The sequence below is a fragment of the Pelodiscus sinensis genome, chromosome 25, assembly GCF_052426305.1.
Source record: "Pelodiscus sinensis isolate ZL-2025 chromosome 25, ASM5242630v1, whole genome shotgun sequence".
Lineage (NCBI taxonomy): Eukaryota > Metazoa > Chordata > Testudines > Trionychidae > Pelodiscus > Pelodiscus sinensis.
Window position 1 is genome coordinate 20,115,341 of NC_143076.1, and position 24,040 is coordinate 20,139,380.

Sequence of the window (24,040 nt, forward strand, 5' to 3'; positions counted from 1 at the left end):
GAGTTAAGGGAAGGCGGCCGTGCCCTACGGGGTTGCGGATCACGGCATCCGGCGCCTACAGCCGCGCCGCAGTCAAGACTCTGTGGGGCTCCTGCGCGCTTCCAGGCCGTCCGTGCTGCGTGTCCCCCGGCGGCCCCGCTCACGGCTCCCTGGACTCGCTCTGTTTGTTCAAAGCAAACCAGTCAGGCTGCGCATTTTCCACTGTGGCCTGGCATGGGACTTGCACCTGTCGCGGGGCCTCTGCTTATCCCCAGCGCAGGGACGGGGGTTGCCGGGGGGCGAGCTACCCCCACACCACTGCAGGGCTGTTCCGGGGGGCTGGCTCCAGTGGGAACTATTCGGCTTGTTGGGGGGCAGGGGTTTGCCGCAGGCCCTGGGCAGTGGGGCAGGAGCGGGGCCTGGCAGCCCCGAGGAAGCAGCAAAGCCCCCAGAGGAGGCTGGCTCGGGGCACAGGAGGGAAATGCCAACCCGCAAAGGGCCGTGGCATGTGGGGCTGGAAGGGACCTCGCCAGGCGGCCGTGTCCACAGCTGGCGGCTTGACCCCTCCAGCCACGGGGATCCCGCGAGCCCACGTGGAGCCGCCAGCGCAGAGGGCGGGACGCAGGCCTCGCCGTCGGGTCCCCTTTAAGGATTTTCTGCGGCTGGTCCCTTTAAGAGTGTGTCAGTTCCCTGCCTGACGTCACCTGCCGCTTCAGTGTTTACAGCCTGGGCTTGTTGCATTCAGGGCAGCCCCAGCCCCACGTCCCAGCTGCCTGCAGCCCCCCGCTCCGGGGCGCCGTGGCCAGGCCAAGGCCTGTCTGCAGAGGGCAGGACAGCGGCTGCGAGCCTTGCTCGAGGGGGCCGCTCCCGCAGCGCCATGGGGCAGCGCGGCCCGGGGGTCCCCTGGCTCCGGGAGGCTCCGTAGACTCTTCTGGATGTGCCCAGGAGCCGGCTCCCTTGGCAGCGCGGCTGATTGGCAGGTGCCCCCTGCAGCCTTTGGCCAGGTGCGGCTGCCCGCCCTGCCGACGGCCCACGGCAGGGTCAAAAGGCTGCTGACCCCGGTGATGCTGGAAGCTGCTGCTGCCGCCGTAGCCCAGCTCCAGGAGACGCGCTGCCTGCCCGGGGGATCCCGTCATGCTGGCCCCGGCGCTGCCCCTCGCCCTGCTGCTGCTGGCTCCGCTGGGGGCTGGGGCTTTCCTCCAGGGCCTGGCCGCCAAGAACATCTCCCAGAGGGAGGCCGAGTTCGACAGAACCTACACGGACGCGGTGAACGGCGAGCTGCTGAACATCTACGCCTTCAACCACACCGTCGTGAGGAACAGGGTGAGAGCGCCCCCGCGCCCGGCCCGCCGCCTGCCCCTCGCCCCAGCCCGGCCTGGGGGCCGCCTGTCCCGGGGACACCCCTCGCCCCAGCCCGGCCTCAGCCTGGGGGCCCCCCGCACCTGGCCCGCCACCTGCCCCTCGCCTCAGCCTGGGGGCCCCCCGTGCCGGGGACACCCCTCGCCCCAGCCCGGCCTCAGCCAGGGGGTCGCTCGGCCGCCTTTGGCCCCACACAGAACAGCTGCCAGGGTGCTGGGGGTCGGGGATGCCAAGTCCCTCGGTGCCCTGCCCTAGCGCCAAGGCCGTGCAGGATGCTTTGCTGGGATCAGCTCTGCCTGCGTGGTGGGCAGGGCAGCGGAGAATCCGGCCCCCTGGGCCCTGGCTTCTCCCACCCATCTCCCCCGGCTGTGCTGTGAGTCCTCTCCCCGGGGCTCCAGCCACCCCGGGCCTGGTTTCACTTCCCCCTTCCCTGGGCGTGCACCACGCTGCTTCCTGGCCCGGCTGCAGCACCCTGCAAGATCCCCCCCCCCCCGGCTTCCTGCTGACACCCCAGCTGTGTGTGATGGGGAGGGGGGGGTCTTGTGGGCGTCTCTGCCTTCTGCTGGGCAGCCGCGAGTTGGCATTTAAACAGCAGGTGGCTCCGGATGAGTCTTTACTTTTTCTTCCCACAAACTCCGCTGAGCTGTTTGTGCGGGGGGGGGGGGGGGGGGGGGCTGTGCTTAAGCCAGGTCCCCAGCTGGAGGGTCACCTTTGCCTCCATCCCTAAGCACGGAGCCAGGCTGCCCGGTCCTGCCCATGGCACTGGACAGACCCTGCCCCCACCCGCTGATAAGTCCCTGTTTCTGATGCAAAGTGAAGGGCTGCAAAGGCTGATCCCGCCCCCCCCCGATCTCCCCACCCTCCCGAGGCTCCACTTCCCCGCGGCAGGGTGGGCGGGTTTGCCCTGGCTGGACGGTGCCCAGATGTCTCAGCGAGTTCGGCGGGGCTGGGGCTAGGCTGGATCTGCGGAGAGTGGCGAGGGATCCCTTCCCAGGGTGCACGGCGTGACTGCTCCCCTGCCGCAGGAAACCCCCTCTGCTTTGGGTCTCCTTGTCACTGAGCTGCTCACCCCTCCCTCGCGGCCCAAGCCTCTGTCCTAACAGCCCCCGAGCTCTGTGCCCCACCCCCTCCGTCCCCCTTCCCAGAGCCCTGCCTGGCGCGGCCGGTCTCAGGGCACCAGCCCCCAGCGCCGGCCGCCCCGTCCCAGCACGTGCGGTGACCGGCTGGCGTGCCGCGTACCGGCCGTGCGGGAGCGCGCTGGGCTCCCCGGTCGGTCAGTGCTCACGAGTGTCGAGCTGTGAACCGTTGGACGTGCGAGTCGGGCTCCCGTGGGGCGGTTCTCACGCCGGCCGCCCTGGCTCCAGACTCTGGGGGACCAGAGGGCCGCGTGTGACCCACGCTGTCCTTGCGGGGGGGCTGGTGCCCTTGGCCACTGCTTGCCCGAGGTGGAGCTAAGGAAATTCAGCAGCCTGAGGCTCAAGGCGCAGTCCCCCCGGGGTCTCTTGGGCCCCGGCCAGCGTGACCCTTCCCCTGTGCTCCGCAGACGGAGGGCGTGCGGGTGACGGTGAACGTGCTGTCTGAGCAGAAGGAGACGCCGGTTCTCTTTGTGGTGAGGCAGCAGGAGGCGGTGGTGTCGTTCCAGGTGCCGCTGATCCTCAGGGGCCTGTGAGTACCACCCCTGTCAGCAGTGGCCTCTGCAGTGGGGCCAAAGACCAGACGCCCCCTTTCTGGGGTCCCTGTGCCGGCGACAGCGTGGGCCCCCGGGCCGGCTCTCTGACCGAGGCATAAAAATGGCCTCAGAGCCCGGAGGGTGCTCTCGTCTGGCCCAGCACACCTGGGCCACGGGGCGTGGGGAGCGGCTGCAGGTTCACCCTGGGTCGTCTCCGTTGTGACCTGGTCCAGCTCCCGAGCGCCGGCGAGGGCAGGGGGCACCATTAGCTAGGCCGGTGCACCCGCTTGGGGGGCTGTATCCCCAAGCTCTTGGGGAAGGGAGTTTTAGGGAGCTGCCCCAGCTGCGAGCGCCTGCCTAGCTCCGGTGGGGACAGCGACCGGGCCGCTGAGGGAACGAACCCCTGGAAGGCCACAGGCTTTGGGACGGTGCCCGGTGCTTCCCGGCAGGACATTGCTGGCCAGGCTGGAGGCAGGGGTGCAGCGCAGCCTCCGCCCCCCTCATCCAGCCGGGGGGTCTCTGCCTTTGCCAGGTACCAGCGGAAGTACCTGTACCAGGACGTGAGCCGCACGCTGTGCCAGCCCCCGACCAAGAGCGAGTCGGAGACGCAGTTCTTCTACGTGGACGTGTCCACGCTGTCCGCCAGGAACGCCTCCTACCAGCTGCGCGTCTCCCGCGTGGAGAACTTTGTGCTGAGGTGAGGGACAGCGCTGGGACCGTCCTGCTCCCCCCCCCCCCCCACTGCCCTAGACGGCTGGGAATCTCCCCTTCCTCTTGGGCCTTCCCTGGGACCGACGCAGGCGTTGCCAGCTGGGCTCCCCACCCAGAGTTGGGAGCGGGTGGGGGCCCATGGAGCAGCTGCTCCCGGCGCTGGGGGTCTGTGGCTCCAGCCAGGCGCTGGGGGGTGGTTCCTCTGCTGCAGCAGGGCTCGGTGTGCTCAGGCGTCGGGGCCGCTGTGTGTCTAACGCTCTCCTCACAGGACCAACGAGCGCTTCAGCTTCAATGCCACAGCAGCCCAGCCGCAGGTAACGTCCCTTGGGCCCGGGGGGCTGGGGGGCCTTAAACCCGCTTGGCCAGACTCCCCGTAACGGGGAGGGGCCTGTCTGGCTGCCGGGGGGGGGGAGCTAGGACTCCTGGGTTCCATTCCTGGCACTTGCCCCCTCTGGGCCATGGGGCCATGGCCCTGCCCAGCCTGCCGGCGCGGGGGTCCGGGTTGGGCTCCTCAGGGGAGAGGAGCGGGGGAAGGGCAGCCTTCTGTCGGAATAAGGTGGCTGGTGCCGTTCTGGGGGGCAGGCGGGGGTGCTGCCTGGGGAGGGCAGGGGCGCCGTGGCAATAACGTGCCCCGTTTCCTGCCCTTCTAGTATTTTAAGTACGTGTTCCCGGAGGGCGTGGACTCGGTGATCGTGAAGGTGACCTCGGGCACGGCCTTTCCCTGCTCCGTCATGTCTGTCCAGGACATCCTGGTACGTGGGGCTGGGCCAGGCCGGTCGCTGGGCGGGTGGGTGCCGGCTCCGTGCGGCTGAGTGTCTGCTCCTCCCCGCAGTGCCCCGTCTACGACCTGGACAACAACGTGGCCTTCATCGGCATGTACCAGACCATGACCAAGAAGGCAGCCATCACGGTGCAGGTAGGGGCGGGGGCGGTGCCTCCGGCGTAGCCTCGCGTCCGCGCTGGCTGCAAACGCTCTCCCCTCGCCACAGCTCTCCCCTCGCTAGCTCCGTCCAGGCGGGTCGCGTTCTCTGCCGCTCCCCGGGGCTCTGCTGCCGCCTGCCCGCCAGCAGCTTCCTGCAGAACCAGCTCTGGCATCTTTCCGGGTCTCTCGCTGGGGGGTCCTGGGCCGTGCCTCTCGACCGGGGGGGCTGTGCGGGGAGAGCCGCCCGCTGCTCCCACTGACCCCTCTCTCGTTCCCGGGCGGCTGCGCCAGAAGAAGGATTTCCCCAGCAACAGCTTCTACGTGGTGGTGGTGGTGAAAACGGAAGACGAGGCCTGTGGCGGGCCCCTGCCTTACTATCCCTACACCAAAGGTACGGGGGGGCAGGACTTAGCCACTCTCCGGTCCCGCTCTTCTGCCTGCCCACATCTAGGCAGGGGCTTTAGGGGGGTCCCCCCACGGCGGCAGGATCCGGCCGTTCCAGGTGCCCTAGGGACTCTCGCGCCTGTCCCCACCTCTCACTGCCCCTTCCCAGCAGCCAGGCGCTGCGGGCACAAAGGGGCCAACAGCCCCCCCGGGCGGGGGGCACGCTGGTTGCAACCCAGGGTGGGGGCGTGCCGGAGGGCGGGGCTCTCCCGTCGGCTCTGAGCAGCTCTCCTGGGGACCGGAGGCAGCCGGCCAGCGCTGGGCTAATCTCCCGCCTCTGACCCCCCAGATGAGCCGGTGGACGAAGGCAGTCGGCAGAAGGCGCTGGACGTGGTGGTGTCGCCTGCTATTACCTGTGAGCGGCTCCCCCGGATACTGCGCGGCTGCAGCCAGGGGCTTTCCCCGCTGGCCCCCGACCACGCTGCCCATGTTCGTGGGGCACCGGCACAGCTGGGGCGCACGGGAATGGCCGGCTGTCTAACAGACAGCCCCACGCTGCTGCTGGGGCAGGCCCCGAGCCCCCGTGGCGTGGAGCAGCACCTGGGCTCCCCGTCTGGAGGGGGCCTCGCTGGGGGCCTGCTTGCTCCTAGGTCTCCCTTACGTGCTGGGCGTGAGGTGGAGCCGGCCCAGACGCCCACAGAGTGGCCAAGATGAGCAGCCCTCCCCCCATACAGCCGGCTGTGCGTCCCCCCAGAGGGGCACAGGCTGGGTGTCTCCGGTGGGCCTGGCTGGGGCAGCCTGGGGCTGTGGGGGGCCATGAACCCACCCGCCTGCCCACTCCCCCTGGACGGGGCTGTCCAGCGAGCGGCTGCCTGGGTGGGGCACCGTGCGTGGGTGCTGGCCCGTAATCCCCCTTCCCGCCCCCTCTTCGCAGCGGAGGTCTACGTCAGCGCCATGCTCTTCTGCCTGGGGATCTTCCTCTCCTTCTACCTGCTGACGCTGCTCATCGCCTGCTGGGAGACCTGGAGGTGGGTCCCCGGCCTCGCGTCCCCCCTCCCCCCGGTTTCTCCCCCCCAGCACTCCAGGGCCGGGCTGCTGGCTTGGGTCGGCTCACCATGGCACCGGGCGCGCCCACCTCCTCCTTCCCTCTCCCTCGCCCGCTCTGTAAGCCCAGGGAAGTAGGGCAGGGCAGGGCAGCTATCACCCCTCAGGCGGGCAGTGAAGAGCCAGAAAAAGCAGCCGGGGATGAGACAGGTTCCCTGCGTGCCCAGGGCTGGTATCCCCACGGTCTCCAGGGCCCATCCCTGAGACCCCCTCCTCCATGCCCTGAATGGAGCTCCATGGAGCAGCCGGCGGCGCACACGGCCTTCCCCAACCCGCAGTCTGCAGGTGCCTCTGCCGTGGCCGCTGCCGCCAAGGCTCGGAGGCGGGGCAGGGGGGCCTTTCGCTTGGGGAGCCCGGGGCGAGCGGCGGGGTGGGGTCTGCGCCACAGCCAGGGACAGTGCCGCAGCTGGATTCCCTGGGCAGCCCCTCGCCCAGGCTAGCGCCGGGTCGGGCACGATCTGAGCTCTGAGCCCCCTGCGCAGAAAGGAGCCGCCTCCTGGCCCTTCTGCTTCAGCTTTTCCCTTGCGTTTCGGCAGGCAACAGAAGAAGCAGGGGCTGCTGGCTGCCATCGACTCGCCCGTCACGGACACCGGTACGGAAGCCCCGGTGCGGGGCGGGAGCTGGCCTTGTCACTCAGAGCCCGGGGGCAGCGAAGGGGCTGGCTCGTGTGGTGGAGGCAGGGGCTGTGTGGAGGTGGGGCCAGCCTCTTGGCGGGTGCCGCGTGCGCTGGAGCCGGCTGGGGATTTTGTCGGCGTCTTTCTCCCCGTGAACTGAGGTTTTCCTGGGCCCTTTGCTGAGCATTGTCCTGGCGAGACGAATGTTCTGGGGTCAGACCTGGGGGGACCTTTCCCTTGAACGGAACCTGCCCCCCATCGTCCAGCTCCCTGGGAGCCGCTAGCCAGCTGCCCCGCTCAGAGGCAGAGCTCCCTTCCACACCGCCGGGGCCCCCGGGGGGAAGGAGTGGCCGGCTCCAGCCTGGCCTGGGGCTCTGCTCGGGCCCTGGGCTCTTTCCCTGTGCCCGTGTCTCCCGGTGCGTGGGGAGGCGGGCGAGCGGCTCGTTGGCATGCGGGCTCGGAGCTCCAGGCGGCGCGGCGCTGGCTGAGTGCCGGCTGCTGTCAGTGACTGTCTGTGCGTCTCTCTCTCTCTCTGCCTGCGCTTCGCTCCTGGGCGACTTCTCCTTCCCAGCGGCTTTACTGGGTAAGCGCCCGCCTCCGTGAGGCCGTCAGCAGAGCCCTGGGCTGCCCGGCGTCTGTCCGGAGAGGCAGTGCCCCGGCCCGCGGGAGGGGGGCAGGGCAGGCTGCCGCATTGCGGGCGTGCACCCCAGGAAATGCCCGCTGCTACCGGGCGGGACGCAGGGCGCTGGGCAGGCTCCTCTCCCCCCGGCCTCCGCTGATGCCCCTTCCCTGAGGAGACGCGCCCGAGCCGCCACGCTCAGCCCGCCGAGACTCCGGCCCCCTCCTGGGGCTGATGCGGGCGGGGGCTGCTGCCTGCCTGACGGGCTCCTGTGCTGTCTTCCAGGGCATCCGCGCATCACCCCGGACTCCCTCCTGGGCCACCCTCCCTACCACGGCTACAGCTACGGCTCTTTCGGTGAGCGCGTGGGAGTGGGCCCCGGGGAGGGCAGGTCGCCAGTCCCTTGGCCATGGCTGGGCCCCTTTCCTGACTCTGTGACCAGCCTCGTCCGTCCCCTCTCCCAGACAGTAAGCCCCCCCCCCCCCAGTGTCCCCTGCAAGCTGGGTGCTCGCGCGGCCGCTCAGGAGAGCCCCGTGTTTCTAGTGGTGGGCACAGTGGCCCGTGCTTCAGTGCACAGAGCAACGTCCTTCTGCACACGCGTGGAAACGCTCCAGGGAGCATTGGCCCCCCCACGTGCACACTGGAGGCTCCTGGCGCCTGCCCCCTGCTCGCTGGCAGCCGTCTGGGCTGCAGGTCTGACCGCTTGTTCTCACCGCGCTTCCAGAGAACAGTTCCACGCTGAGTGCCGAGGCCGCCACCGACAGCACGGGCTCCGCCGACATCTCTGGGTACACAGGTGAGAGGCGGGCCCCGCAAGCTGGAGCGGGGGCCAGTGCACGGAGCGCCCCGTCTCCGCCGCCGCCAAGCCCGGGAGTCTCGGTTCCGGGGAGAGGACTTTGCCCCAGCGAGACCCCCGCCTGCCCGCTCGGCCCCCGGTAGAGGAGCGGTGTGCGGGGCAGGCCTTAAGGGAGCTGCCCCTGGCTCCGGGTGGTTGAGCAGAGCCCGAGCGTGGGCGTGGGCAGCGGGTGCGGAGGCGCGGGGCTGCCTGGCTGGCTCAGGAGGCGGCTCTGCCCCCGGCCGCCCTCCCAGTAACTCTTGCTTTGCTTTCAAGGGCTGGACCGGTTCAAGCGGCGCGTCCCCTCCAGCCAGACGAGGCACCTGGGCATTGCTCTGGGTAGATGTGGATGTTAAGCAGAGGCGTCGGGCGTGTCCTCGGCTTCACGTTACCTGGAGACAGACCCTGCATTTGACTCCCCCCTCGCGGGGTCCCCGAGCCAGTGACAGCCCCTGAGCAGCCCCCCAGCTGCCAGCCCCGTCTTCCAGTGCGGGGACACTACCTCCCCCTGAGCCCCACACTCAGCTTGCTTGTCAGCCTCGGGGAGATGGGGGTGTGGGGCTGGGGTAAGAGGGCTGCAGCACACCTGGGGGGAACAGCGGGGGGCACAGGGTTGGGATAAAGGGGGCTGAAGCACAGCTGGGGGGAACATTGGGGGGCACGGGGCGGGGCTAAAGGGGGGCTGCAGCACAGCTGGGGGGAACGTCGGGGGGCACAGGGTTGGGATAAAGGGGGCTGCAGCACAGTTGGGGAGGTGAATTGGGGGCACAGGGCTGGGATAAGGGGGGGCTGCAGCACAGCTGGGGGAACATTGGGGGGCACGGGGCGGGGATAAAGGGGGCTGCAGCACAGCTGGGGGGCGAGTGGGAGGGGCTGTAGGTCAGGGCTGAGGAGCGTGTGTGCTCCAGCTGGTTCTCCCTAGTGCCGTGGGCCCCCAGGAGGCTCAGGGCCTGGCTGGATTGTGGGGTTTACCGAGGTGCGTGAGGGAGGGGGAGTGTCCAGAGCCAGCACAGGGGTCAGCTAGAGCCTGGCTTGCCCGGCCTTATCTCCGGAGGCAGGGGGGTGGCCAGGCCCGGGGGTGCCTCGGCCATCCTCGCCAGGCCCTTTGTCCGGGGCGGAGACGGTGGCCGCTCTCCCGTAGCTGTGGTGCTGGCGGGCCGGGTGAGGTGCCCCAACCAGGCCCCTTCCAGCTGCCCCCGAGCGCAGGGAGTGGTGGCCGGGCCCGGGGCTGTGGGCCCCTTCAGCCGTCTGGAAGGGGGGGGGGACGCTCTCTGGGCTGTTCACTGGCTGACCCCCCTTCCCCCCACACCGGCTGGGTCTGAGAGGGTAACGTGCAGCCCGGAGGACCTCTGCCCAGGCTCGCCAGGCTGGGGGGCCGGGCTGTGGTGTGGGTTTGGAGGGGGCAGCCAGGGGTCCGACTCGTGGCGCGCTGCGTGGGCCGCGCCTTGCCCCTGCCCACCAAAGCCGGGATGGCCATAGCTGGAGCCCAAAAGGACGAGCTGCCTTCCTAGGACCCGGAGCGGCTACAGCTTCCCTGGCCGCTGGCGGGGCCGGGCGTCCCCAGCCTCCGCGAGCTCCCCTGAGCAAGGAGTCCCTGGCCTGGTGTGACGATGTGTCGGGGTTCCTCCGATCCTGCAGCCCCGTAGCAGCAAGAACAGACTCCACCAGCCAGTAGAACAGGGGGGTTTATTGCTTCTCCAGGATACAGCCCAGCACAGACGTGATGTGTCTACAGGAGTCTGGGCCAGGATGCCTCAGCCCCCTTGAGCTGGGTCCCTGGGCCCCTAGATTCCAGCCCCTCCTTAGTCTGTCTCCTTCATGATTCCAGCCCCAGACTGCTCCTTCCCCCAACACTCACTTCCTAGTTCCCTCTCTGCCCTCAACCGGTCAGACCGGTTGGGTCTTAGGCAGCTCACCTAAGTGCTCCGGCCACCGGCCAGTAGGGGTCACCCACAGCCCAGCGCCCAGCAGGGCACTGACTCCATCACACGTGGCTCAGCCAGAAAGTCACCGTGGCCCCGTGCCCTGGCCTCTCTTGCCGGGCCTGGCACTCGGCTGCTAGCCAAGGGAGCCAGGGAGCAGCAGGCACATAGCAGCGTTACGGGACGGTGACTCAGGCCAGCCCAAGACACCCACCAGCCCCAGGAAGTCGGCGTCCCCTCCCTAGACCCACACGCAGCAGGGGGCTGCCCTGGGGCTCTGTGGGTCGGGAGGCGGGCTAGGCCAGGGCCACGCTTGTCTTGCTCTGGTCTCTGCCCTTGGTGCCCTGGCCGACGTGGCGCTGGGTGGTGTGACGCAGGTGCCAGCAGGTCTCTGTTCCAAAGGGGTGGGTCCCCGGCATCGCCATGAGTCACTTCGTGTTACGGCAGGATCTGGCAGGGCGGCCCAGCCCGGCCCACGCCCTGTGCCTAAGGTCGCAGCAGTGGGTGTGGGCCGGCTTGCCGCCCCACAGGGTCTGCCCAGCTGCAAAGCCAGTGGGGGGTGGGGCAGGAGGCGAGTTAGCTCCCCAAACGCAGCCCCGGAGAGGGGGGCGCGGCTGCGGCACTCGGCCAGTTCACTGCCCCTGCTTATCCCCCCCTGGACTGACCCCCGGGCCCTGCGGCCGGGCGCGGTGCTTATCCCCCCCCTGGACTGACCCCCCTCCCAGCGGGCCCTGTGTTCGGGCACGGTGCTTATCCCCCCTGGACTGACCCCCCTCCCAGCGGGCCCTGCGTTCGGGCGCGGTGCTTATCCCCCCCCTGGACTGACCCCCGGGCCCTGCGGCCGGGCGCGGTGCTTATCCCCCCTGGACTGACCCCCACCCCTGGGCCCTGTGGCTGGGCGAGCGTGGGGGACCTGCCATGCCCCTTGCTAATGGTGCACTTGGGGCCCCGTCTCCCTCGTGAGCCCCGACACACACAGCCCGGGGGCCCCTGCATGGCGACCTGGGCGGGAGTACCTGCCCAGGGAGGCTCCAGCTGTATTGCCGACGCCCAGCCCAGCCCTGTGCCCTGATGGGCTGGGGGTCACGCAGGCCGAGTGAGCCCTGTCCCAGGCCTGGTGGGGGCCCCTGGCGCCGAAGGGCTGGGACGCTCTGCTGGATGCCCTGGAGCCTCCTGCAGCGGGCGGGGGCCATCTCTGTCCTGGACCCACCCCACCAGCCTCCCTCCGCCCCACCCAGCCTTTTGCACAGAGCCAAGAGGGAAGCGAATGGCTCTGATAGGGATGAGTGGGGGCTGGGGGCTGTGGGGAGGGGGCGGGCTAGGCCTTGCCCAGCATGGGTGGGCCTCAGCCCAGACTGAACCTGGTTCCCCCTGTGCCCTTGCAGAGCGCTCCCTGCAGAACGTGAGCAGCCGGCCCCGCCTGGACTCCCTCAGCTCTGTGGAGGAGGACGACTACGACACCCTGGCAGACATAGAGTCTGACAAAAATGTCATCCGGACCAAGGTCTGTGTCACCTGCCCATCCCAGGCATTGCTCGGCACGGGCGGGCGGGCGGTGTATGAAACACCTGCCTGTCCAGCATCGCTCGGCCGGAGGGGGAAGAAACGCCAGCCCCCCAGGTCACCTGTCCATCCAGCATCACTCGGCCGGAGGGGGAAGAAACGCCAGCCCCCCAGGTCACCTGCCCATCCAGCATCACTCGGCCGGAGGGGGAAGAAACGCCAGCCCCCCAGGTCACCTGTCCATCCAGCATCACTCGGCCGGAGGGGGAAGAAACGCCAGCCCCCCAGGTCACCTGTCCATCCAGCATCACTCGGCCGGAGGGGGAAGAAACGCCAGCCCCCCAGGTCACCTGCCCATCCAGCATCACTCGGCCGGAGGGGGAAGAAATGCCAGCCCCCCAGGTCACCTGTCCATCCAGCATCACTCGGCCGCAGGGGGGGGGGAATGAAACGCCAGCCCCCCGGGTCCCCTGCCTGTCCAGCATCACTCGGACAGGGGGGGAGGATGAAACACGAGCCCCCCAGATCACCTGCCCGTCCAGCATCACTTGGCAGGGGGAAGGGGGATGAAACGCCAGCCCCCCGGGTCACCTGCCCGTCCAGCGTCACTCGGCCGGGGGGGGGGATGAAACGCCAGCCCCCCAGGTCCCCTGCCTGTCCAGCATCACTCCGCCGGGGGGAGGATGAAACACGAGCCCCCCGGGTCACCTGCCTGTCCAGCGTCACTCGGCCGGGGGGAGGATGAAACACGAGCCCCCCGGGTCACCTGCCTGTCCAGCGTCACTCGGCCGGGGGGGGGGGATGAAACGCCAGCCCCCCGGGTCACCTGCCTGTCCAGCGTCACTCGGCCGGGGGGAGGATGAAACACGAGCCCCCCAGGTCACCTGCCCGTCCAGCATCACTTGGCAGGGGGAAGGGGGATGAAACACGAGCCCCCCGGGTCCCCTGCCCGTCCAGCGTCACTCGGCCGGGGGGGGGGGATGAAGCGCCAGCCCCCGGGTCACCTGCCTGCCCTGGGCATTGCTGTGGCAGGGGACGTGCTGCATGGCTTCGTGTGGCTGCACTGGGTGGGTGTGAGCGATGCCCCATGGGGAGAGGCTGGAGTGGGGTACATGCAGGCTGGGGGGATGCTGTGCGGGGGAGCCTGCATGCGCATGCACAGGCACTGCCCAGGACTGAGTGCCAATGGGCTGGGGTGGGGTGCGCTTCCTGTGCTGGGACTGAGCACGTCTTACTCCAGGGATGTCTCCCGCAGGTGGGGCGCTCGGCAGCTGCAGACAGCGCAGCCTGGGCCGGCTGGGGGGGCTTTTGTGCTAGCTCCCTCGCCCCGTGTGCCGCCTGCCAGGCCTGTGACGGGCCCCTGTGTGACAGACCGGGCCGTGTCTGGGCACAGCTGAGGGCGTCCGCTCAGGGCGAATTGCTCAAATCCGGGGCTCCTTACAGCCCCCAGACTGGTGACCTCTCCAAACAGGTCACAAACCAGTCCCACAGAGCGCTTCAGCTGCCTGCCTGACGCCTCATGAGCAAAACCCCTCCGACACCCCAGCAATATCCGTGCCCCAGATGGCCCCGGGCCTCATACACAGGTGGGGGGTCCTAGCACCTAATCCCACCTACCCCGAACAAGTTCTGTCCGGTTCCAAGAAACCAGCCACAGATCCCTGGTCAATTTACCCTCTGGACCTTACCACAAATCACGCTGGGCCAATCCTTTAGAATCTAACAACTAAAGGTTTATTCTTACAAGAAAGAAAAGCCTGAGAGTGAGGTTGTTAAAGGATAGTACATTACATGCATCGAATCTCCCAGTTCTCGATGCAGGCTCTAGCAGAGATGTTACAGTTGCTGGTTTAAAAGTCCTTGTTGCGCATCCTAGGTTCAGGATGGGTCCACAGGTCTTCCGGGCTCTTTGATCCCTGCACTGCTGCCTCTGGGATGAAGTGCTGAGCTGAGACCAAGATGGAGACCACCACATGGCCTCTTTATCCCTCCTTCCTGGTCTCTTCTTGGCTATAGCAGGTCACCTGGACCACCTTATTCCTGTGTTGCCTGCTGGTAGCCCTTAGGTATGAGTCACCCTCATTCTTTAGGTGTGTCCTTGGCCCATTGAGAGCCATTGTCCCACAGGGCCTTGCTGATTAGCATGTCCATAGGCCGGGCCCTGCCCAATGCTCAACCACATGCAGGGAAATATTCAGTATCCATACAAGTACATGCTAATAATTGCACACACAGACATTATACAATCACATGAACCGCGTACACAGGATCAGCAGACAGTGAGCTTCTATTCAATACCTCACATGGCCCCTTCTATACCATTTTTGGGGCCAACACCCCCCCCCCCCATGGGTGCAGCAGCGATCTGGCTGCTCCCCTCAAAATCCAGTAACGTGACACCCTGCCTCTGTCCCCAGCAATACCTCTACGTGGCAGACCTGGCCCGGAAGGACAAGCGGATCCTGCGGAAGAAATACCAGATTTACTTCTGGTGAGCGGGGCCGGCTGGGGTGTGGGCAGGGCAGGGGGCTGGGCGGCGGGCCCCTTCCGTCTGCCCTGGGGCGAAGGCAGCTGGAGCCCTGCCCTGCTGCAGAGTGGTGGGCACTCGGCACCCATCCCCCCGTGGCGCTGGCACCCCGGCCGTCCCGCCCAGCGAGCGCTGCAGAGCAGGCGGACGCGCCCAGCGTGGGGGAGCCCGTGTGCAGCTGGGGCAGCGCCCGTCTGGCTCAGCGCCGTCCTCTCTGTTGCAGGAACATCGCCACCATCGCTGTCTTCTACGCCCTGCCCGTCATCCAGCTGGTCATCACCTACCAGACGGTGAGGGGCCCCCACCCCCAGCAGCCCTTCCCGCTCCTGGGGCTGCCCAGCACCCGGGCTCCTGAAGCCGGGCGTTCCCAGGGCCGGCCATGGGGCTGGGCTGGGGGCAGTTCCCTGCTGTGCCAAAGAACCCAGCCGAGTCTCCTTCCCAGCGCTCCCCCAGCAGAGCAGTCCCTTGACCCCCCTGGCCCGCAGGGCATATGGTGTGCGCCAGCCCTGCCTGCCCTCCTGCGGCACCGCAGCCTCTCCGACCCCTGCTCCCGCTGCAAGGCTGGGGCAGCCCCTGCACCCCGAGTCACGCCCCCTCATGCCCCGCCTGGGCCCTGAGACTGTGCTCACTCAGCGCCGCGGGCCCCCGCCATCCGCCCTGCCAGCGCACCATTCGGCAGGGGAGCCCCAGCCCTTCCTCCTCAGGCCGCGCTCTGCTTCCCGCTGCAGGTGGTGAACATAACGGGAAACCAGGACATTTGCTACTATAACTTCCTGTGCGCCCACCCCCTGGGGAACCTCAGGTAGGAGCTGGCTTGGGCCCCTCTCCTGCCCGTGGGCCCCACTGCGGCTGACCCGGGGGGGAGGGGAGCGCCTGAGCGTGGCACGATGGCTGGGATGGGAGTGGGGCTGTGGGGCGGGGAGGGGAGGGGTCAGAGGCTGATGCTGCCGGGGGGAGGGGGGGGGGTCGAGCTGGGCGGCTCCAGCGGCTGCGATCTCTGGGGAGAGGCCGCCCCGCCGGCCCGTGTTACTGACCTGCCCTGCCCCCCGCTAGCGCTTTCAACAACATCCTCAGCAACCTGGGCTACGTGCTGCTCGGCCTGCTCTTCCTGCTCATCATCCTGCAGCGGGAGATCACCTACAACCGGGCGCTGATGCGCAACGACCGGCAGGCCCTGGTGAGCCCCTCGCTGTGCCCAGGCCGGTGACGGCAGCCCTGTGGGAGGCAGGCGGGGACGGGCAGAGGGTCTGGGGGCTGCCGGGGAGAGTCCCTCTGGGGTGTCCTGCCGAGGGGGCCCCGCCCGGGCTGGGAGGGGGGGCTCGGGGCTGGTGGTCTGAGGCGGGCGTGTCTGTCCCCCAGGAGTGCGGCATCCCCAAGCACTTCGGCCTGTTCTACGCCATGGGCACGGCGCTCATGATGGAGGGGCTGCTGAGCGCCTGCTACCACGTCTGCCCCAACTACACCAACTTCCAGTTCGGTGAGTGCCGAGGCCGGACACCCGCCCGCTGGGGGGCAGCTGCTGGGTCCTGGGCTCTCCTCTCCTCCCCGTGCAGCCTGCTTGCTCACCCCTCCCCGGCCCCACACTCCCTCCCGGCCCTGCCATGGGGCTGGCAGGGAACGGCCCTGGGAGGTTGGCCCGGCAGCTCGCGGCACGAGGCAGCCCCCAGGGAGCCGTTGTGCTCCGACCAGAGGGCTGTACTGCACTGTCCCGGTGCTCGGCTTCCCCTCGGCCCAGACACGAAGCTCCTGCCAGGCCTGTCCCTGCTGTCCCGGCCCTCTCTCCCCCCTCCCGCGGCGGGCAGGAGCCAGGCTGCTGCGGCCGTGCCCGTGTCGAGGGGCTGCCCCTCCTGGCCCCGCGCTCAGGCTGGCCCCCTCCCGCTGCAGACACGTCCTTCATGTACATGATCGCGGGGCTCTGCATGCTGAAGCTGTACCAGAAACGGCACCCGGACATCAACGCCAGCGCGTACAGCGCCTACGCCTGCCTGGCCATCGTCATCTTCTTCTCCGTCGTCGGCGTGGTGAGTGCCGGCCCCGGGCAGAGGGCGCGTTGCCGAGCCGTGCCCCGTGTGCGGAGCCCAGGGGCCGTTGGCCGGCCACCCCCGACCGGCGGGCGATGGCTGCTTTGCCCCAGCGCAAGCCCTTTCTCAGCTCCCTGGCACTGCCAGCTCCTCCCGGCTGCAGCGCTGCCACTTGTCCCTGGCCCCGCTCACCCGCCGCCTCCCCGCAGGTCTTTGGCAAAGGGCACATGGTGTTCTGGATTGTCTTCTCCGTCATCCACATCATCGCCACCCTGCTGCTGAGCACCCAGCTCTACTACATGGGCCGCTGGAAATTCGGTGAGGCGGGGGCGGGGGGCAGAGCGTGGGGCTCTGTGTGGCCAGGCTCCCTGTGGGTCCTTGGATGTGCCCAGCCGGCCTGCGTCGCAGCCAAGCCCAGCCCTCGCGCCCTGCTGCCAAGGCATCCCATGGCCGGCACAGCGGGCCTGGCTCCCGCCCGCCTGGGCACTGACAGCCGGCTGCTCCGCTGCCCCGGGAGACGCCTGCGCTTGCTCGGGGCTGTCCCCGCTCACAGGAGCCTGCGGCGCCCTCCTGGCTGCTCTGAGTGGCCAGCCGTGCTCACGTGAGCCGGGCTCGGGCCTTTCCCTCCCGGGCGGGGTGACGGCGCGTCGGGTTCCCCCTGTGGCGCAGTGGGGGGCTGTCTGCTCTGTGACCCGGGTCCCCCTGCGCTGGGATGGGAGGCTCCCACTGACTCACCCACATGTGATACCCAGACACCCCGGCTCAGCCTCCCAGGGGGAGACAAAGGGAGGGAGGCGGAGACCAGCACCTGGCTGGGGGGCAGAGCTGGGAGGGGGCAGTGGCTGTCTGGGAAGCATGGAGAGCAGAGGCTAAGCTGGGGGCGATGGGCCCTAACCCTACAGCTGAGGCATCCTGGCCCTGGGCCCTGTAGCCACGTCCCGTCTGGGCTGGGCTGTGTCCTGAAGGAGCAATAACCCCTCGATTCTACTGGCGGAGTCTGTTCTGGCTGCTACAGGGCTGCAGGGTTTGGGGACCCCGACGCGCCGTCACCCCCGACTCTGCACCCGCCTGCAGCAAGATGAGACTCCGCCGGCCCGTAGAACAGGGGGGTTATTGCTTCTCGGGGATACAGCGCAGCACAGACGGGACGTGGGTACAGGCGTCAGGGCCTCGGACCCCTTGGGGTGGGGCCCACAGGCCGCTGAACCCCCAGCACTCGGCTCAGTCTCTTCTCTTCATGTTTCCCCAGCCAGCCTGCCTCTCCCAAAGCCACCGAACACCCCTCCCCCAGGTAGCCACCCCCCTTCCTTTGGTGAGACGTGCTGGGGCTCGGGGTGACCCCCCGCTGGGCCGTACTTACAGACACAGGCCAGTGGGGTCACCCACAGCCCTAGCTAGCGCCCAGCGAGCGGACAGCACCCCCTGGGCCCTGCTGGGCGAGGCGGGCTGGGGAGGGCCTGCTGCCCCCCCCCCCCAGCTCTAGCACTGCCTCTCCCCGCAGACACCGGGATGCTGCGCCGAATCGTGCACGTGCTGTACACGGATTGCATCCGCCAGTGCAGTGGGCCCATGTACGTGGTGAGTGAGCGGCTCCTGCAGCCCGAGGCCCCGACTCTCAGAAAAGCCCCAGGTGCTGCGCCCGGACGAGCTGCGACGCCACGAGCCGGCGCAGGGCCCACCCGGAGCGCTCAGGGCTGGAGAGCGGATGGTCCAACACGGCCTCCTGCTGCGGGGGCTGGGCCACCCTCCCACGCTGTGCCGGACCGCTAGCCCCTCTGGCCGGGCAGCCCCAGCATCCTCCGGCCTGGGCCTGGCTGCGCGGCGGGGCCAGCAGAGCTAACGCGAGCGCCTGCCCCGGAGGTGACCCGCCGGTGGCCGTGGCCCCGCCCGGTGCCACTCGGCCCCTCGTGGGGTCTGGGACCTGCCTCGGCCGGAGCTGACCGGCAGCAGGGCCTTGGCCTCCAGAAGCGACAACCACAGGGGCCTTTCCAGGAGGCCTCCCTCCTACGCCTCAGCCCAGCCCTGCCCCTCTCGGCCCCCCATCCCCTCCTTAGCCCTGCCCCCGGCGGGACCCAGGGCGGCTGGGGCAAAACGTGCCGTGGGCCCCTCTGAGGTGCCCTCCCCTCTGCTAGCTTCAGGACACGGCTGAGCCACCATGTCCCCTGTGTCAGCCATGAATCCCGGCCCTCTCCCGACCCCCCTGCTCTGTGTTCGCAGGACCGGATGGTGCTGCTGGTCATGGGCAACATCGTCAACTGGTCGCTGTAAGTCGGGGGCCCAGGTGCCCGGGGGGAGCGCCCTGTACGAGGAAGGGGGCGGCAGGAGAGCGCCCAGCGCACCGGGATCCCGGCCCTTCCCTCTGCCCACGCCGGGCGCTCGGCTGAGACCACACAGCTCGTGCCAGCTGTGAGCCAGGGGCCGTGGGCTGAAGCAGGGGGTAGCGTCCTCGAGAGGGCTGCCCCGGGCCCGCGGCCAGGCTAACGCCTCTCCCTGCCCGCGGGGCAAGCCCCATGACTCCGCGGGTGCCCCAGGTTACGTCGCTGGAGACCCAGCTCCTCTGGCCGGCGGCCGCAGGGTGCAGCCGAGCCATAGAGTGATGGGGGGGGGGCTCAGACTCTGCCGTGCTCCAGCTGAGCCCCCCTGCTGCCTCCCTAACCCCTTCCCGCCCCCTCCCAGCGCTGCCTACGGGCTCATCGTCCAACCCAACGACTTCGCCTCCTACCTGCTGGCCATCGGCATCTGCAACCTGCTGCTCTACTTCGCCTTCTACATCATCATGAAGGTGCGCGGCCCCTGCGCCCTCTGTCGGCGGGCGGGGCGGGGCGGGGGCGGGTCTCGGGGGCTGTGCCCTGGGAGAGCTCTGCGGCAAACGGGCAGCGACTGAGCCCGGGGGTGCCCAAGGGTCAGGCCCCAGCCGGGGAGCTGGGCCCTTAAGTCTTTCGCCCAGAGCCCTGGTACCTGCACCAGCCTTGTCCTGCCCCCGTCGCTGGGGGGCACGTGGCCATGGCCTCCAGAGAGCCCTTCCCAGGCCCCGGGTGCCCAGGGCCCCCGCCGCTCACCGCGTCTCTCCTCCCCAGCTCCGCAGCGGCGAGCGCATCCAGCTCATCCCCCTGCTCTGCATCGCTTGCACCGCCGTGGTCTGGGCCTTCGCCCTCTTCTTCTTCTTCCAGGGGCTCAGCACCTGGCAGGTGAGTGGTGGCTCAGGCCTGCCAGGGCCCTGCCCTGCCTGGGCCACGCTCGGGGGCTCCCGCTTGGGGCATCCCAGCAACGGGGCGGGCGCTGGGTACGGACGTGCCGCTCTGCTGGGCTGCAGCGTGCCCCTGGGCGGGAGCACTTGGCTGGGAATCCCCACCCAGCGCTGCCCCTCCCCTGCAGATAACGCCGGCTGAGTCCCGGCAGTACAACAGGGACTGCATCCTGCTCCGCTTCTTCGACGACCACGACATCTGGCACTTCCTCTCCTCCATCGCCATGTTCGGCTCCTTCCTGGTAGGTCCTGCCAGCCCAGCGCCGGTCGCCCCTCTGCCCGTGCAAGGGCCCTTCCCGCCCCGCCCTGCCCCGCCCCTCCCACAGCCCAGCGCCGGCCGCCCCCTCTGCCCGTGCAAGGGCCCTTCCCGCCCCGCCCTGCCCCGCCCCTCCCACAGCCCAGCGCCGGCCGCCCCCTCTGCCCGTGCAAGGGCCCTTCCCGCCCCGCCCCACCTCTTCCCGCCCCTCCCCTCCCACGGCCCAGTGCCGGCCGTGCCTGCTCAGCCACGGAAAGACCCTTCCCGCCCCTGCCCGGCCTGGGGGGAGCACCTCGGAGGGTCCCCAGGAGCACCCACTGCTCCCCAGAGTCCGCCCGCCTTGGCTGGCATGGGCAGCCCCAGAGCCACTTGCCCATGGCTATGGGGAGCACGTGGTGCCTGTCAGCCAGCAGTGGGAGCGCCTGTCCTGCACGGCCCCTTTCCTGTGCCGGCGGAGAGCCCCAGCCAGGCCAGGGTTGGACGGCAGGTGCCTTGTTCTGTCCCTGGATGCTGCAGCAACCGTGAGGCCCCCTCTGCCGGCTGGGACATGGGACCCTGTCTGGGCCAGCCCCGGTGCTGAAATAGCCGGGGGCGGGGGGAGTGGAGAGCTGAGACAGGTACCACCCCCACCAGCTGTACTAACCCGGAAACACCAACGTGCCATCTTAGAAGTTTGTAGCACCCTGCCCCCGCTGGGGAAAGTGTCTGTCCACACGCCGGGCCCCGGCCTCACCTCGGCTCCCCGTGCCCTCGCAGGTCTTACTGACGCTGGACGACGACCTGGACTGCGTCCGCCGGGACAAAATCTACGTCTTCTAGGCCCTCGCCCGGACACCGCCTGCCTGGCTGGGCACGTTCACCGGGGCCCCCGGAGGGGACATCACCCCGCCCAGGGGCTGCCTCCGGGCCCTCTCTGCGATGTGGCCCCGGGCGTGGCGGGAAGCTCGCGAGGCCACGGCAAAGCATCCCAGGCGCAGGGCTCCTGGCGCTGGGACTCGTGGCCATGCCTCCCCTGCGGCGTCCTGCCTGCAGACCGCGCCTCGCCCCTGTGGGCACGTCGCCTCCCTGCTTTCGCTGCTCCAGGGGCTGCCGGGCAGGCCCCCCGCCTGCTGCCAAGGGCCTTGTACACGGGGTGGGGAGGGGGAGAGGCTGGTCGCACCGTGGAAGCTGTTGCCCCTTTGGCCCGGCTGGAGTCCTGGGCTGGTGCCAGGTGTCCGGCCTGGCAGCAGGTGGGTTCTCTCCTGTCACGGGCCTCACCCTGGCAAGACGGGCTGCACGGGGACCTGGGCCAGTTCCCCCAGACAGTGTTAGCCCGTCGCTCGGGGCCCGCAGGGACGCAGGAGCCTGCCTCCCCGTGGGGGGCGGGAGGGCAGGGAGCCGCTCAGAGCGAAGGGCGGGCAAGTCGGACAATGCTCCCCCTGCCCAAAATCAGCATGGACCAAGCCGGGGCACTGCCAGGTGCTGAGGGAGCCATGTGTAACCCCCCTCCCCCGCCACTCGGCCACTTACCCTCTCCCATCCCCCAGGACCTGCACAGCCCTCAGCGAAACCTGCCTGCTGGGCAGCCCGGGACAGCCTCCCCCCCAGCCCCTACTGTGCCAGGCTGTCCCAGGGAGCGCCGGGCCTTGTACAAGTGTCCCTGTCTGGGCTCAGGAAAGGCTTTTCCTCCCTGCAGCCTCTCTGGGGCCCCCTACCCTTGTCCGGTCCAGGGGCAGGAGCCTCTGCCCCCACCTGCAGGGCCGTCCCTGCCCCCTCCCCCACCTGCAGAGCCGTCCCTGCCCCCTCCCCCACCTGCAGAGCCGTCCCTGCCCCCTCCCCCACCTGCAGGGCCGTCCCTGCCCCCTGAGCAGGGGAGGGTGAAAGCCGTCCATGGTGAGGCCTGGCCATGGGCAAAGGCGATTCTGGAACGTCCGTCGGTCGCTCGTGCGCTGTTCCTGGGGTGGGCTGCTGCCCCCGCTCTGCCTAATGCACCGTGGGGGATCCCCGAGGGAGTGTCCATCCCTAGCCAGTCGGTGCTGGACCGTACCCACCGTCCCTGCTGTCTTCACTGGTGGTCACTGGTGCCTACGCTCCGCCCAGGCTCTGACCCTCGCTATGGACCACAGGTCTGCCTGACCCACAGCCGGAAGCCGGGCCGCCGGCTCCCCGAGGAACGTGACTCTCGCAAAGGTGCTGCTGCTGCTGTTACAAGTGTGGCCTTTCCCGAGGAGGAAGTGCCGCTCGCACCACTCGCCAACGTGACGCCGTCCCCGCGGGTGCCGCGTGCCCAGACAGAGGCCCCCCTGCGCGCCGGGGCAGGTGCATCGCGGGTCTAGAAGCACATGGGCACGTGGCTCCCTTCAGTGCCTAATTTGTATTATTGTTTTTAATTTTGGTGGGGGGGGGGATGTCCAGTGGAGCTGTGTCTAGTTCCTCCTGGTGGAGCCTTGGGCACCCGCTGGCTCGTGTGTACTGAGCACGGGGTCAACACACGTATCTGCGGCAAGGGTGTCACTAAGCGACTTCCTCTGCTAGCCCCCGGGCTGTTTACACTGCAGACGGGACGTTGCGTTCTAACCGGACAGCCGGTTGGGTTGCGGCTCCAATGTGCTCTCGCTGCGGGGCTCTGTTCTGGCCCCCGACATCTCAGCGCTGGTTCGGCGGGGGGCAGCACGGAGGGGCCTTGGTTACACACACAGCTCCAGAACGGGGCGTGTCCGGCTCTAGGGGAAGAGAGGAGTTGTGGCGCTGGAATGGCCGCGCTGGGCCGGGTCTGGACTGCATGGACAATGTTTCCAAGGGTATTTTTACACTCCCTGTGCAATGTTGTCAGCCAAGTTGCACCGCGTTTTCTAAGAACAGTTCTGCCTCCACACGAGGAGAACGGAACAATAAAACCGTTGAGCTGCACTTTACCCACGAGGCTCCTTTCTTCTTGGGGCGGGAAGGGGGCCCCAGTCGGCCGCAGGCCTTGCTCTGTCAGCCCTGCAGTGGTGCACTTCCCCTTCAATCGGCGGTGGGCCCAGTTTCCATGGGGGGCCCAGATTCCATGGGGGGCAGGCTGCTGGCCTCCATTTGCTCCGTGCTGAAACCCTCCCCCGCCCCACGCACGTGAGAGACCCAGGCCCAGCGTGACCCAGGTCCAGGCCAATTCTGTGACTGAGTCGGCGGGCAGAAGTGGCAGCAAGGTACTTGAGTGGGGAGAGCGCGGCCCCCGGCTTGGGGGTTGTCTTCCTCCCCGTGCAGGCAGCGGGCTGCTGTGGCAGGGCCCTAGTTCCGCTGGGCTTATAAGCACACAGGGTCTTTCCTCCAGGGGAACGGCAAGATGCCCTGTTTATTGAGAATACGAAAAAGCAGCGCCTGCATTCACCCCCCCACCCCGCGGGATTTCTAGTTACCAACCTGTCCTGGCGCAAGGCAAGCTTACTGGCCAAGACTGAACACAAGGGAGGAGTCGGGGTCTATTGATCATGATTTGAGGCTGGGCTTGGCGGGCCTGAGTCCCATGGCAAGAACACCCCATTTTATACTTCTGAGAGCCCTCTTTGGGCTAGGGCGGTATATCTTAAACTTTAAGACCGAGGAAAACCAAACAATTTTTTTTTAATGGGGGAACACCAAAGATTTTTTGGTCAAGCAAACAAACAAAAAATACCTCACTGGACCTTGCAGTCGAAATGCGCTACGACCCCCCCAGGAATACTGCCCCAACGACAGTCTGAAAATGTAGGCCACAAAACTGTAAGGGTGATAATAAACAAATGGTAAATAAGGTCATGTGTCTGGCCAGGAGGGAGAGGAGAGGGGTCTTGGGGCAGGGTGTCAGAGCAAGCTGGGAATGTGGGGTCTTGGCAAGGGGAGGGGAGTGAGGGGGGTTTGGGTGCAGGGTCTGTGCATGAGGGGGGTGTGATGTCATGTCGGGGTTCCCCCGCCTCCTGCACCCCCATAGTGGCACAAACAGACTCCACCAGCTGGTAGAATCAAGGGAGTTTATTGCTTCTTCAGGATACAGCACAGCACAGATGTAATCTGGTTACAGGGCCAGGCCTGTGATGCCTCAGCCCCCCTTGAGATGGGGGAGACTGGGCCCCTAGATCTCAGCCCCTTGCTTAGGCTGCTTTCTCTATGATACCAGACAGAAAACTGCCCAACTTCCAGCCCTGCCCCCCCAGCCAGGGGCTGCTCTCTGCCTTCCTCCCTTTGTTCCTCTCCCTGGGAGGTAACAGGTCGAATAGGTTACCTCCCTGTCCCATCAGCTACTCTGCTGGGCCGTGGTACAGACAATAACCAGTGGGGGTCACCCACAGCCCAACCCTAGCAACCAGCAATGTACCCACACTACGTCACAGGGGGTGTGATGGCACGTTGGCGTTTTCCCGTCTCCTGCAC

General features: G+C 68.3%; 1 protein-coding gene across 4 annotated transcripts; it reads left to right on the top strand.

Moving 5' to 3' along the window:
* Nucleotides 1-708: 708 nt before the first annotated feature.
* On the top strand, nt 709-22,566 carry SIDT2 (SID1 transmembrane family member 2). Of its 4 annotated transcripts, XM_075909716.2 has the most exons (28): nt 709-1,302; nt 2,882-3,003; nt 3,540-3,704; nt 3,987-4,032; nt 4,369-4,470; nt 4,551-4,634; nt 4,932-5,031; nt 5,374-5,439; nt 5,959-6,052; nt 6,665-6,720; nt 7,314-7,325; nt 7,647-7,718; nt 8,086-8,157; nt 8,473-8,535; nt 11,504-11,622; nt 14,039-14,112; nt 14,372-14,438; nt 14,877-14,950; nt 15,202-15,325; nt 15,508-15,625; nt 16,033-16,169; nt 16,379-16,487; nt 17,671-17,747; nt 18,387-18,433; nt 18,846-18,951; nt 19,247-19,357; nt 19,545-19,658; nt 20,429-22,566. In XM_075909716.2, exons 1-28 carry the CDS (start codon nt 1,114-1,116, stop codon nt 20,489-20,491), a joined length of 2,583 nt encoding a protein of 860 aa, XP_075765831.1. In that variant the 5' UTR covers nt 709-1,113; the 3' UTR covers nt 20,492-22,566. The 4 variants fall into 4 exon arrangements, with proteins under 4 accessions (XP_075765831.1, XP_075765833.1, XP_075765832.1 ...); XM_075909718.2 differs by lacking the exon at nt 8,473-8,535 and having other exon boundaries at nt 710-1,302; XM_075909717.2 differs by lacking the exon at nt 7,314-7,325 and having other exon boundaries at nt 710-1,302.
* Nucleotides 22,567-24,040: the final 1,474 nt, after the last annotated feature.

Excerpts from the sequence above, each read along its gene's own strand:
- SIDT2 (XM_075909716.2), top strand. The coding sequence starts at position 1,114 with ATGCTGGCCCCGGCGCTGCCCCTCGCCCTGCTGCTGCTGGCTCCGCTG. Across the intron at positions 14,113-14,371 it reads AAATACCAGATTTACTTCTG|GAACATCGCCACCATCGCTG; the intron begins GTGAGCGGGGCC and ends TCTCTGTTGCAG. Across the intron at positions 18,952-19,246 it reads CCTTCTACATCATCATGAAG|CTCCGCAGCGGCGAGCGCAT; the intron begins GTGCGCGGCCCC and ends TCTCCTCCCCAG.